The following is a 15,355-nucleotide window of genomic DNA, read 5'->3' on the forward strand; positions in this document are numbered from 1 at the left end:
TTGCATGTATCTACAGTTTAACACATCTGGATAAGATAGTTAGATAATTAGAATGACTCTGTTAAACACAACTGAATACTTGGAGCAGGGAGACAACAAAATGCTTTAGGAACCAGAGCCTGTGTCATCAGTGGTTATATCCCATTGACTTATAGCGTCTCTAACATAGATCATATGAAAGATAGATGTAAATAGAAAGTAAAATAAGTAGATTATAAGATATCACAAGAATTAAGCAAAAAATTTACCAATTGCTTCATTCATTATGTATATAGCAAATAGTGACTAAATAAGTATGAATATCAAAGGCATAGTGATGACTTGAAGTTTATTTTATTGTTGAATTATTCATCACTGATGTTGCATAACCTCAAAAATAATTTCTAATAACCATGAAAATAAGATAAATTGCATGAATTAAATATATTAAGTCATGTGAAAAACTTGTAGATATTTGAGTGAACATACAGTGATGTAAAACATTATTTTCCCCATTAAATTTCCTTTCTTACTGCTTTGTAACTCTTAAATGTTAGAGGCAGAAAATCTGATGCATCTGTGATTCAGAGATCTAGTCCAGAGAATGACAGGAGTTCAAACCCGGAAGTTTATGATGTACCTCAAAAAAACCCATAATATATTGCTTGGAAAAAATATTTATTTTGTTTTTGCTTTTTTGATACACTTAAATGCTTCAGCTCATCAAACAAATATTATTCTTAGACAAAGATAACTTCAGTAAACAGAAACATGTTCACTAATGATCATTTTATTTGTCAAGAAGAAAAAGCTGCATCTCTTTTTGGTCTTGTGTGAAAAAATTATTGCCTGCCAACACAACCAGTGGTTGTAAAACTCTAGGTGGCAACAACTCCTATCAAGCTCTGCATTGTAAATCATTTCTAATAAATTCAGAAAGTGACAAATGATCTCAGAATCCTGACAATGATTTGGTCAGCAGCTTGCTGGACTTTGAGTCCACTTAAAACCTGGAGATGATCCAGTGGCTACAAAGAAAAAGCCAACAGCAGATTCTGGAAGACTGAATTTCTTAATGTTCCTATTAAAAATAAGCAATTTAACTTTACATTCCTGTGTCAAACATTTCCTTCTTTTAACTTTAATCATATTGTTCAAGTTCATCTGGTCTGGATATTCCATGAATTTTAAATAGAGTTGAGGTTCAGGCTTCTGGAAGGGTTTCAAAAGTTCAATCAGTCTTGGTATCAGACATCATCTACAACCTATTTTATTTACAGCAGGTCTGTTCCATACAAGGAATAAAGGCTTATATAACTTCAAATATGCTTGAGAATGTTTAACTGGGAGAAAATGTTTTCTTAATTTCCTTAAATACCATTTTCACATAAGAAAAAAGTAGTAGTAAACACACATACACCATGAAACATATTTGGAGGAGTAAGATAAAACGTAATCAATTACAAATTAAATGACGGAATCTGACTTGATGTTCTGTTTTGATTGTTGATTCTATGTTGTGTTGTGTTTTTGTGTTTGATTTGATGTAAAGCACTTTGAAATGCCTTGCTGCTGAAATGTGCTACACAAATAAAATTTGAATGATTTGACTGATAAAGAGAAGATTGCTGATCACTTTGCATTTATGAACATCATAAAATGAAAAGGGGGAAATATTCTGCCTTCTGCTTTCTGTTGCCAGTAAAAGCTGGAGTTAGTTAATCATTATAAATAAGGTGACAGACTTTAGTAAACTAATGCTTAAATATGTTAAAGCACCCCAACAATCAAGTTTCAGCCAGCTCTGTCATTGTTGATTTTTGCTTAAAGAAATGTCAAGTTTTAGCAGGATTTAGTTAACACCAGACAGCCAGCCTGTTTGGTTGCATGCAGGGAAGAGTGCTTTAGTTTCTGTTGATCCTGATGTCAGCATAGGTTGATGAGGGGTTTTCTGATTCCCACTGGGCTTGAACAGGTTTCTTGTTCTTAGAAAACCTGACATCTGCGTAGGTCACCTCCTGCATGGTAAAAAAACAAAAGAAGAAAGATTTGTGAGAAACATCTTATTTAAAAATCAATACTGTTGAATATATACACACTGTCTGTATTATCATGGCAGTACAAAATACAATTGACCAAATTCCTCAAACAAGCACTGAATGAAATACACTAGAGATGTATCAAGCTGTATCTAGTTTTCCTGGATTAAAGTCCAACATTGTAACTTTTGGACTGCAGGCCTGGCCCCGCCCCCTTCGGCCTGCCCGTATTGTATTTTCACCTCGAAAGGATGGGGACCATCATATCAATAAAATTCCTGCTGAAGCTATCGAGCTCATTTACCCAGAAACCGTGGAATACTTTCGTTTTTCATTGTCCCGTCCAACTCCTTCTGTACACACTTGTCAGTGAAGAAGCTGAGGAAAAGAACTACCTCAGCATTATTTTTTAGCTAGATTATTAAAATAAAATTCTCGTGTGAAAGGGATCAGGAAAACCTCCTGATTCAGAGAGTCTTGCCGACTTCTGATTGCTTCATTGAATTGATTCTTATTAAATCTTTATCACCTTTTTAGATCATCCTTAATCACGCAGCATCAGGTTGGAAATCATTAATAAAAGGACCAAGTTAAATATCAAATGGATATCAATAAATTTTTTTATAGTAAATTTAGAAAAATGCCACATTAGTTACTAATGTATATGGTTATTAAGTAACTTTGCACTTTTCTATTTAAAAGTGTAACATTTCTAAACTTTTTAATCATAGAACCACAAAGTGATTTTCCACTGTCTTTCACTGCTACTTCAGACTGTGACTATTTAACCATATTTTAAAACAATGTTTAGTATGAAACATTGAAACATGAAACACATTATAGCATTGGCTTTTTTTACCTCGTTACTGCTTACGCCATTATCTCGTCTGTTCCCACCTGTAATTCATAGATAAATTAAAATTAAATAATACTGAATAATCAATACACACAGATCAACAGCTGCACACCTACCTGCTGAAATATTTCTATTTGAGGTTTTCACCTGAGGTTTTCTGTTTAGACAAAAAATTAAATTTAAAAACAGAATAAGTTATTCATAAATATTCAACACACTCTATTTTCCTATCCTAGTTTCCTATAGTTATTTAGAATCATATATAAAACAATGCAATTACAATTACTGCATGAATATTGTTTTACACTAACAATTATATTGAATGCATTAATAAGATACAAATGACACTACATACAGTCAAACGTAAAATTATGATTATAGCTAGAAAACAAAAGCAGTGCATTGTCAAGATACATAGATTGTGGCATTTTGTTCACAATTTAAGGTATAATCCAAGAACATTTTAGCTGGACAATATTATTAATTAAAGAGGGTTGTTTTTTTTGTTGTTGTTGTTGTTTTCACAGCTTTTTTCCACTTACTTTTTTTTAAGTATGAAGTACACTCCAAGGACAATTAAAGAAGCGCCAACTAAACATGCAATTACTATTCCTGCAATGGCTCCAGGAGACAATGTGCTGCTTCCTAAAAAGCAATAAAAAAGAAAAATATGTTCACTGTGCAAAACTGTCAAGTTACACAATGCCCTGACAAAAGCATTATTATTTCTATACACAAAACAAGCAGCAGTAATGGATATGAATGGTGCTAGGGATAATATTTGTAACAATTAAAACATGATTCAGACTCTTTTCTGCTGTGAAATAACACAATCAAAGAACTGCAAACCATGAACAGAACCACTGAAATAACTGGCACAATCAAACCCATTAGAAGGGACGATACTGGTAATGCTTTCAGGAGAAGGTTTAGAGGTAGAGATAGATAGTATCATAGAAATCATCTAACACCTTTAGCATTGAAATTCCAACTTAAACTGCCTATTGATCTGCATGTCAGTGTATAAATGTGAACCCATGTATGAGAGTGAATGGATGAATGTCTGTTGTGTAAAGAACTTTGAGAGGTCAGTATGACTGGAAATATACTTTATAAATTCAGTTCACCTATCCTTTAAGATAAATTTAATTGTCTGCCTTTCTAACCCGACACATTATTCTAAAAATGCCATTCCAGCAGTAAAAGACGCCTGCTACAGACTAATCCTGTTGGAATAGTTTTCTTCTTATTAGATAAGGAACCTGGTTGAATGATGATGTTATGATGGAAAGAACTAAATAAAGGACAATACTGGAGAAACTATGAAAAGACTGGATGTTGGGATGGAGGTTCAGCTTCTGTCAGGAAAACAACCCACAATCTAAAACATTTGAGCCGCATTCAGTTGTCTGTTATCTTCTTCTATTGTCAAATAAACTTGGCGAGTTTTACATTTTGAACCTAAATGTGTCAATTTGTGAAAGATAAACTTACAAAAATAAGTTGAATTAACATTTATTAATTTTGTCAGACATACAAGAGTTAGCTAAATGAGCGTTTTTAGGTTTCCATTTAAAAAACAGAAAGAAGAAAAAGAACTATTTCCCAGAATGCTTAGCAGCATGTTTCTGTATCCTGTGTTGCATCATGAGTGAGATGGAAATGTGTTATATTGATATTGCTCTTGTGCGTTTACAAAGCTTAAGGATAAAGTCCTGTTCACATTAAATATATTTGAGAGTTTATTATGATGTTCACTAAAATTCATTATCAGATCAGAAATTTTGTTCATGCAATTTCAAATACGAATTTAAATTATTCTAAAGTAAAATAAATAATGAAAATAAGAGAAATCTGTTACCTTTCACTAGTTGAGTGTAATTCTTTTTGTATATTGTGAAATAATTACTTGGTTTAAATTGCAGCATTAAGTTAAAACTCACAGTTCAAGATAAATGTACTTAAAAACAAAGTTTAGACAACTTGTCTCTTGTTGTTAAATCAACTTCATAAACTTTAATTTCTGAGTTAAAACCAAAACAATTTTCATGTTGACTCAATTTGTATTTTCAAGGCAGCAGGTGGAGTTTTATTTTCAAGTTAAACCACCTTCAAATGATTTACAGTGCAAAACACACAACCAGAGCTACAATGGCTTATTTACCTATTAGTATGGCCTAGTCAAAGTCCAGACACTAAATTGGATTTAGTCTGAGTAAAAGGTGTTCCTACAGGACATACGAGGGCTGAATACAAATACAATTTTGAGATTTCCATCTATAAAAGATTTGAAAGCTGTTTCTCGTCTTCTACGTTTGTTGGTCCATCACATGAAATACAATTAAAATATTTTAAAGGTTTGTGAGTGTGACGTAGCTTACCTTCTATAGAGATAGGTAAAAGTTGAGATGATTGATATCTTGAGGTTATATTGTTAAAGGCCCGACAGTTGTAGTTTCCACTCTGATTCTTCTGAACATTGATGAGTTTGAGCTCAGATCCAGAACCAGACAAGCTTCCATTAAAGAACCATTCAAAAGTGGCATTAGGTCTGGAGTCAGCTGAACAAGACAAATGGATGTTCGACCCTTCTGGATATTTCTGAGAAGCTGTTTCTAAGTTGACTTTCTCTGGACCATCTGTAACAATTAATATTAATTAACTTGCCGTATTAAATTCATAAACAGCTTTTTTAGTGTAGTGTTAGCTTAACAGCTGTTTCACTAAGAAAAATAGTACAAATATCAGAAAAGAAGCACATGTTTAAAGTTTATTGGATGACCAATGTTATTGCTGACATGATTAACTGATAATATTTAGCAAATATGATGGTGTTTTACTTGATCTGACTTTTTAAAAATGTGTTTCTCATACTTTCTTAAATAGTAAAATAGCAACAAACAAAGGCTGTTAAACTCCAATAAATGTTGTATTAATTTCAATAGGATGTTATCATAGCGTTGGGAAAAACTCACAGCTGACAGAGATGTTTACAGGATCACTCTTGGCACTGCTGACAGGATTGGACACATTACAGCTGTATGGTCCTTCATCATATCTGGTCACATTGATTATAGTCAGCTTGGCTCCTGCATCAGTGATCTGAACTCTGTCACTGGTTGTGATCTGAGAGCTGCTGTTCATCCAGAGGAAGGAGAGAGAAGATCCATTGGAGGAGCAGGAGAAGCTGACAGACCCACTGAACTCGATCAAGTGGGTAAGGTCCTGAGTAACCTTTACATTAGAGACTCGCTCTGTGGGTGGAAAGCAAAACAAAAATCAATCAAAGACAACTTTTAGTAGGAGATATTCATATTTACTCTTAATAATTTTTATATACTGCTGAATGTTGAAAGTAGAGTTAGTGGGTTAATGACCAGGTTTATCTATTATGAAACTGCAACTTTCTAAACTGATACTGACAAAATGTTGGAGGGGTTATATTGGAAAATGTGTTTAAAAATGTTTAAATGAATTACATATCATTTGGAGGCACTTTTTCATTTGGATCAAAATATGAAATACTGAGGTTCAGATAAGCCCAAAATAATTTGTATCACTGGAATATTTAGATTTCTAGTAATCATTGCACCAGAATGTTTGCCCTGAATGAAAGTAATATAAATGGTTTGGAGTGGCTCAGCTGAAGGACTACAATTATCAAAATATGCTAACTTTTATATCTCATACAAGTTAGTCAAAAATTATAAAAAGATTAATTGCTGTAATGCAATTAAGAAGGACTGTTGCTTTTAAACTGTAATTAAATAAACTTACCTTGCTGATAAATAGGTTATTAAGGTTTCTTAGATTATTATTTAGGTTATTTAGCTAGATTTACATTTACATTTTTGTGTAAATCTGTTTATTTCTGCAGTTTTCTGCCTAAACCATCTCAATGCTGGCCTCCATCAATTGAACGACTCTTAGTCAGTTACATTTTCCTATTGGTTGCATCAGTACATCTTGGTCCAACTTCGTCCCTCAGCCCTGCGTTCAGACATAACACCATCTCACTCCGACATGCAGCAGCCCCGCCCAGTGGGTAGTCAGGAGTTGGAATAGTGAGTCAAGCGTGACGCAGCAAACACAGATCCATAGAGTTACAGAGCCTTGTACATGTGTGATTTGTTTGCAATGTGGACACAAAGTGTAATGAGTCTCCTCTGTTCTGACTACTGGAGATGGTATGGTGCTGAACAAATGATTATGTCAGACTAACAGCAGTCCTGAGTAAAGCACTTCACAGACAGGCTGCTTGCAGCTGAGCTGCAGATTTGTTGCCATAAAAGTCTCCAACAACACAGAAAAATAAAAAATAAAAATAAAATTACTAGATTCTTCACTAGTTATTGTGTTGAAGTCACTCGAGGGGCCTGAAAACTCAATAAATAATTTTGGTTAGTGTAATTAAACTCCAAACCCTGTGAAAGAATAAACCCTCACAAAAGAGGCAAGGCCAATTGTAGAGATAAGCAGAGGGGATATGTGAGGCTGTGAAGAAAGAACCACTGTTGTCAACTTATCCACTTTGCTGCTATATTTATCCATTTTTCAGTATCCTCAGGCAACTTTTTTCAACAACTAGTAATAAATCTACTGGCTCTTTTTCTGTATTGTTGGAAACTTTCATGGCTACAATGCTCTGCAGCTTGGCTGCAGCTTGGTTGCTTGGACGTTACTCTCCCATCATCAAAACAAGATCTTGGTGAAAAATGTATGTAACGCTGGATGAAAATAAATCCTGCTGTGTTGCTGAAGCATAGTGAAATAATGCCACAGTGAATATGTAGAGTTATCAAAGTTAAAGGCAATCCTAGAAAATACTGGAAAGTTACTTTTTTTGTGATGACTTGTTTTTGCCAAATAATGTGTTTCTAATATTTATTAGAAGTATCCCTGAATCTACAACAAAATATCATGTGCTAATATTTTAATCTATACAAGAAGGGTTCTATCAAAACTTTACCTGTAGCCTCTGCTTTAGCATCAAAAACTTGGCTGCAGTAGCTCAACGACTCCAACACTTTACCACGTCTTTATCTTGCAGAACTTATTATGCTGCATTAAAAAGTGTCACCAAATACACAGAGCTTCAATGCATTGTACTTAAATAATAAGTGAACAGATCTTAGTGATATGTGTATTGCCCAAAGAAATGTTCTCATAACCTTCAATTAGCAACATATTGTAAAGCCCCTTGTATAAACGATGAATGGATGAATTTTAACTCCACGCTTCAAATCTTTCAATAGGATGGGTTGCTGTGTTGACATCTTTGTCCTTTTATGTTATTAATCTTATATGATTATTAATGAAACCACCAATAATTGTCAAATAATCAAAAATAATTTGGCTCTGTAATTGTTCTGGACTATAATAATGTTGAAGGTGTTATCCGATAATCATTTTTCGAATACTAACAGTGATGCTGCTTCTCATTTTTGTAACATATATTTCTTTTTACAAGAACATTTTGCATACCTACCATGTACAGAGATTGGTGAAGGTTCAGATGTTTGATATCTCAGAGTTTTGCTGTTAAAGGCCTGACAGCTGTAGTTTCCACTCTGACTCATCTGGATATTCATCAGTCTCAGCAATGGACCGCTACTGGACAGCTTGTCTCCATTCAGAAACCACTGATATTCAGCAGAAGGTGATGAGTCAGCAGAGCAGGTCAGATTAATACCTGACCCAATTTCATGATGTTCCTGTGATGGATACACTTCTATTTGTACATTATCCGGACCATCTGAGTATAAAAACAGTAATAGATGAAGAAAATGTAATTTCACTGAAAAATTAATTCAAATCTTAAAATAATTATGATAGACGGTTAAATGAAGTACTAAGTAAGCTAGAAAAAAAATACATTAAAGAAGAAGAACCTTTAAAATTATATTTATATAATGGCTGCAGTAGAGTTAAACAGATGTTGAGCATTTAGATAAAAAACTTACAACTAACAGAGATTTTTACTAGATCACTGATGTCAGAACTGACAGGATTGGACACATGGCAGGTGTAAGATCCCTGGTCATTTCGGGTCACATTGACTATAGTCAGATTGGAGTTTTCTTCATTTGTAGTGATCTGGACCCTGTCGCTGGCTGTGACCTGAGAGTTATCTTTCATCCAGAGGAAGGAAAGAGAAGATCCAGAGGAGGAGCAGAACAGACTGACAGAGCTGTTGAACTCAATCAAGTCTGCACTTAGTGGGGAGACTCTGACATTGGAGACTGGTTCTGTTGGAGGAAACCAAAGTTGTCATCAAATACAAGAGACAATAATCTCTTCTGTATTTCTCTTCATGAAAAAACAGTACAAATCTTGACATGGGAGAAATTCTAAAAAAATGTGGTAACACTTTATTTGATGGGTTGTGAATAAGACTGTCATGACATCATCATAAACATGACATAACACCTGTCATGAACATGAATAAGTCTTCATGAATATTTATGAATGTTCATTTCTAAATATGAATGAATTTTCATATTCATTCATAATCAAATTTTAAATCAACTTCCATCAAACCATGTCAGTTTTATCTCACACAGTCTAGCCACCTTTCGGAGAAAAACTGGGCTACAAATTGACACTTTTACCTTTTAATCTCTCTGTCTCTATTTTTTGAAAATCTAACTTTATTACTTTTCTTAGCAGCATAGTAACTGCCACAGTTGTTCTTGTCTTCTACTGACTGCTGCTGAACACCGTCACCATCAAGCGGTCCAAGCAGGAACCATTTCATGCAGATCCAGGGGTGTTCAGGACAAATGTGTGCTTTTTGGTCTGGGAGGGGTAGCATTTAATTTTTACTGGTAAAAACAATTTTAGAAAACACAATCTAATTAATTTTGTAATTGACAGGGCCCCATGTTTTTTTCTTTCTATGAATAAAACAAAAAATCAATAAATAAATTGTGGAGGGCCCGTTGTTGGTCAGGGGCCCTTAGAATTGTCATAACTTTTCACCCTTATTATCCGCCGCCCTTGCTCAAACTGCCTGTTTTTTCTCCTTCAAAGCAAAACACTATCAGTGTTCAGTAAAAGAAAAGATATTCTACTTGTTAGTAGCAGAACTGATATTACTTATTGACACTATTAATGTAAAACAAAGGTAGAGCTTTGGAAAACATTGTCATACCTACCATGTACAGAGATTGGTGAAGGTTGAGATGTTTGATATCTCAGAGTTTTGCTGTTAAAGGCCTGACAGCTGTAGTTTCCACTCTGACTCATCTGGATATTCATCAGTCTGAGCAATGGACCGCTACTGGTCAACTTGTCTCCATTCAGAAACCACTGATATTCAGCAGAAGGTGATGAGTCAGCAGAGCAGGTCAGATTAATACCTGACCCAATTTCATGATGTTCCTGTGATGGATACACTTCTATTTGTACATTATCCGGACCATCTGAGTGTAGAAACAGTAATATGTAAAGAAAATGTTATTTCAATGAAAAATTAATTCAAATCTTAAAATAATTATGATAGACGGTTAAATGAAGTACTAAGTAAGCTAGAAAAAAAATACATTAAAGAAGAAGAACCTTTAAAATTATATTTATATAATGGCTGCAGTAGAGTTAAACAGATGTTGAGCATTTAGATAAAAAACTTACAACTAACAGAGATTTTTACTGGATCACTGATGTCAGAACTGACAGGATTGGACACATGGCAGGTGTAAGATCCCTGGTCATTTCGGGTCACATTGACTATAGTCAGTTTGGAGTTTTCTTCATTTGTAGTGATCTGGACCCTGTCGCTGGCTGTGACCTGAGAGTTATCTTTCATCCAGAGGAAGGAAAGAGAAGATCCAGAGGAGGAGCAGAACAGACTGACAGAGCTGTTGAACTCAATCAGGTCTGCACTTAGTGGGGAGACTCTGACATTGGAGACTGGTTCTGTTGGAGGAAACCAAAGTTGTTGTCATCAAATACAAGAGACAATAATCTCTTCTGCATTTCTCTTCATGAAAAAACAGTACAAATCTTGACATGGGAGAAATTCTAAAAAAATGTGGTAACACTTTATTTGATGGGTTGTGAATAAGACTGTCATGACATCATCATAAACATGACATAACACCTGTCATGAGCATGAATAAGTCTTCATGAATATTTATGAATGTTCATTTCTAAATATGAATGAATATTCATATTCATTCATAATCAAATTTTAAATCAACTTCCATCAAACCATGTCAGTTTTATTTTATATCTCCTAATCAAATAATATGATATGTTGGAAACAACAGAAAACTAGTACAGGAAAAAATCTCCAATCAGCAAACTCTACCATAAAAGTCAGAGAAATTATTTACTCTGCTTCCTCACATTTACTCTTTTCAAGGTACTTTTTAGGCACATCAACAGAAAACTATTTTTGGCAAAACTGCTTGATAAACATTAATCTCATTTGTTAAGTCTGAAAGCATGTAACAGGCTGGAAGCTATGTCTAAGTAACACAACTGATCATGTTCCCCATTTCTGAGCTTTTCTGATAAAACCTCAAGTTTATTGTATTTTTTATTTTGATCAATGCCGTTTTAAATGCCCTGACGGAAATCTGATTTTAAACAATTAGGTAGACCATTCAATTTAACTCCTTGATACTTGTTCCCACAAAATACATTTAAAATAGTTCAAAGCTCATAATAACAGCCTACAGCTTTCACTTGTTTAAAGAGTTATAAGATGGATGAAGGGTGAAAAAATAAAATAAACTGCAGAGAAAGTTTAGAGACTGAAACGTGTTAGTTGAATCTTGGCTTTCAACATCTACTCACCATAAACATTCAGTGTAGTGTCTCCTATCTTTTGATTAATTCCGTCTTGAATGGTAACTCTGTACTCTCCACTGTCACTGAGGTCCAGATTCCTGAGTTCCAGAGATCCATTAGATCTGAAGAGAGTGATCCTGCCTTCATATTCTGGTGCAGTTGTGTTTCCAGTAGTCAGTGATATAATTATGAGTTGAGTTGTTGAACCAGGATCAAACTGCCAGTTGACAATTGAAAATGGTGTTTCTGGTGGATTCAAGTTTGTTGTGAACGTTATTGTCCCTCCAACCGAGGCTTTCAGAGGACCATCTGGTAACACACCTCTTCCATTAGATAAACCTGGAAAACAGTTACAAGTATAATACAATATTAAAAATGGCTTAAAAGGTCAGAAAACAAATATGGATAGTAATGAAAGGTTAGCCTACTATAAAATGCTGAAAATATGTACCTAATATTTTAGATATATTTTAATTATGTTGAGCTCTGTTCAAGAATCAGGTTTAGTTGGTTGTTACATGATAAAAACTTGACAAAGGCTTGAAAACATTTTACTCATACGAATCTCTTACCTATAAAAGCCACAACCCCGACAAAAAGCAGTCGTAACATTGCTTTGATTTAAATCCAGAGGTGTCAGTGTAAGGACAGATCAGGACTCCAACTGAAACTTAGAAAAGCTTTGCAATGAATGGTAAACACTTAGTGCTGTAAATTATTACAGTAATGAGAGCCGCCTTGAGAATCCACAGCATGACCCACTGGAGTTAAAAAATTGTTTGACGGCTCCCTCTCATGGTGAATATGTATTTTCTATGTGATCTAAACAGAGAGGTACAGTTTATTTTATGACTACTTCAAAATGAGAAAAGAAAATGTCCACAGATATAAGACTGACTTATATCTGTCATCTTACACTGTGTTCCAAATTATGGAGGAATAGAGGACAATGACACTTCAGGCTAATGGGAGACATTTTATATTCTCTTATGTAGCAAATAATATTTGCAACTAATGATTTAAATCTGCATTTATGGCTCCTGCCAAATCAATTGCAGATTTAATTTCTTTCTTTGTTGTCCTGATTAGTCCTGACTAGACTAGCTTCTCAGACAAAGTCACCATTGTAGGTTGTCTGATTTTGTGAAACTTACTTATGTATGGAATGGAGCCTAGGCAAAAATTCAAGCTGGGAGACAACACACAGCTGATCCATATCACCTACTCACCACGCCCCCACCGCAGCCAATCGTCGCTCATGGATCCCTTCAAAAGGACAAGCTACCTTGGATCTACCTGTTCATCAGCCGTGCTTCGACCCACCTCCTCCCCATCTCCACCTTCATCCCGACGGACACCTTCCTGGCTCCCTCTGCATTCCTTCATCCCAAGGCTCCGCTCCAGTATTCAGACCTGGAGGGAAGACCACCCTGAGCTTTGCCAGAACTGATCATCTGCCCTTGATGATACTCAGCTCACAAATCTTCTGCCAGGTTCGAGTGCCAAAGAATTTGTACCATTAAATCTTCTAACTGCTATTTTTCTCTGTGTGAGTCTATCCAGATTGAATTAATCCTTGTTTGTCCCTGATTTAGACCTTGAGCAAAACTATCCCCAGCCAAATATAAGGTCACAAAAAATAACGTCTGTGACGTCACTGCATTTTCTGAGTAACTCCTGAACAAAGTCATAACATTTGGCAAATCAATTTTGTGAATCCGCCATTTTTGCCCTCTGAGCGATTTTGAGGAAATGTTCAGTTATGCTGAAATTGCCAGATGTTAAGTCATAATGTTTGATTTTATACTCCAAAAAGAAATTAGTTGAACCAACTTAATTGAATTGCTTCTATTGGTAACAAGCAATTCACTTAAGTTTTTCCAACTTAATTTATTAAGTTTAACCAACTCAATATATTATAATCATCCAACTCAATTTGTAATTTTTTTTACAAATTTATTAAGTGTCTTTACATATTGTTCCAAATTATTATGCAAATTAGATTTAAGTGTCAAAAAGATAAAATCTTTTGTTGTGCTATTAAATTTATGGTATTGTGTGTCAGGGCTGCCCTGCGACAGACTGGCGACCTGTCCAGGGTGAACCCCGCCTCCCGCCCGGAACGCAGCTGGAGATAGGCACCAGCAACCCTCCCGACCCCATTAGGGAAGAAGGGTGTAAGAAAATGTATGGATGGATGGATGGATGTGTCAGGGCTCTTTGAATCACTATAATAAATTTCAGAGAGCTGGTTGTTTAGTTTGTCTGGTCTCATAAAGAAAATCTACTTATGAAGGATGTTCCACATTATTAAGCAGGCCACAGGTTTCAAGCAATATGGGAAAGAGAAAAGATCTCTCTACTGACGAAAATGATCAGATAGTGTAGTGCTATATGACAAGATATGAAAACATTAAATATTTAACAAAAACTGAAGCGTTATCGTACTGTGAAGAGATTTGTGGCTGATTCAAAACAAAGATAGGTTTGTACAAATAAAGGCAGAATGAGGAAGGTTTCTGTTAGACACATTCATCGGATTAAGAGAGCAGCTGTTAAAATGCTTTTACAAAGCAGCAAACAGTTATTTGAAGCTGCTGGAGCCTCTGGAACCTCAAGGTGGAGGATCCTCCAGAGGCTTGTGGTGCATCAACCTACTATTGGGCCCCTGACCAGAACTCACAAGCAGAAACGGTCGCAGTGGGTCCAGCTGTACATGAAGATTAATTTTCAAACAGACTTGATCACTGTTGAATGCTGTGCAACCCTGGATGCTCCAGATGGATCCAGTAGTGCAGGGGTGTCAAAGTCAAATGGACGGAGGGCCAAATAAAAAATCTAGCTACAAGCCGAGGGCCGGACTGATCGAATGTTCATTGAGATTTTTTTAAATGACGCATTTGGTCTAGTGCAGCGGACTGGCCCAAGCCTTCGTAAATTTCCTGCGGACCGGAGGGGTGAGGATCGAACGGGGTTTTTTCAGACGGGGTGCCGGCTTGCTGCGGGCCGGTTCTAATAATAGATCAAGATCATCCCAGGGGCCGTAGAAAATCTTCTCGCGGGCCGGATGTGGCCCGCGGGCCTTGACTCTGACGACATATGTGCAGTAGTGGATTGTTGGTAGGTGGCCACCACGTCCCAACATGGCTGTGATGTCAGCAAGGAGGTGGTGGAGTCATGGTTTGGACCGAAATCATGGGGAGAGAAAGAACCGGTCGGCCCCTTCAGAGTCCCAGAAGGTGTGAAAATGACCTCAGCAAACTAACCGGACTTTCTGACTGATGACTTTCTTTCCTGGTTCGAAAAGAAGAGCCTTCAGTAGCAAAATCATCTTCATCATGACAATGCACCATCTCATGCTGCAAGAAATAACATTGTATCTTTGGCTGCTGTGGGCATAAAAGGGGAGAAACTCATGGTGTGGTCACCATCCTCCTCTGACCTCAACCCTATTGAGAACCTTTGGAGTTTCCTCAAGCAGAAGATCTGAGGGTGGAATGCAGTTCACATCAAAGCAGCAGCTCTGAAGGTTTTCTGACATCCTGCAGAGAAATTCAAGCAGAAACTTTCCACAAACTCACAAGTTCAATGGATCAAGAATTATGCTGTGATATCAAAGAAGGTTCTATGTTAACATGTAACTCTGTCTGTTAAGATGTTTTTGATTGAAATAGCTTTTGATTTT

At 35.8% G+C, this 15,355-nt stretch overlaps 1 protein-coding gene and 1 long non-coding RNA gene across 2 annotated transcripts; both read right to left on the minus strand.

Annotated features, from left to right (window-relative positions):
- Positions 1-653: 653 nt before the first annotated feature.
- Positions 654-3,031, minus strand: LOC122831175. Its single transcript, XR_006370652.1, has 3 exons — positions 2,991-3,031; positions 2,878-2,915; positions 654-1,997 (listed from the first exon to the last, which is right to left on the minus strand). It is a non-coding gene; the product is annotated as an uncharacterized LOC122831175 (long non-coding RNA).
- Positions 3,032-3,412: 381 nt separating this feature from the next.
- Positions 3,413-12,346, minus strand: LOC122831144 (carcinoembryonic antigen-related cell adhesion molecule 5-like). The gene is made up of 9 exons (XM_044117099.1): positions 12,243-12,346; positions 11,677-12,009; positions 10,507-10,791; positions 10,032-10,298; positions 8,838-9,122; positions 8,363-8,629; positions 5,850-6,128; positions 5,256-5,513; positions 3,413-3,519 (listed from the first exon to the last, which is right to left on the minus strand). The coding sequence occupies exons 1-9, from the start codon at positions 12,280-12,282 to the stop codon at positions 3,413-3,415; spliced, it is 2,121 nt and encodes a 706-aa protein (XP_043973034.1). The 5' UTR covers positions 12,283-12,346.
- Positions 12,347-15,355: the final 3,009 nt, after the last annotated feature.

This window comes from Gambusia affinis, linkage group LG05 (genome assembly GCF_019740435.1).
Source record: "Gambusia affinis linkage group LG05, SWU_Gaff_1.0, whole genome shotgun sequence".
NCBI lineage: Eukaryota > Metazoa > Chordata > Actinopteri > Cyprinodontiformes > Poeciliidae > Gambusia > Gambusia affinis.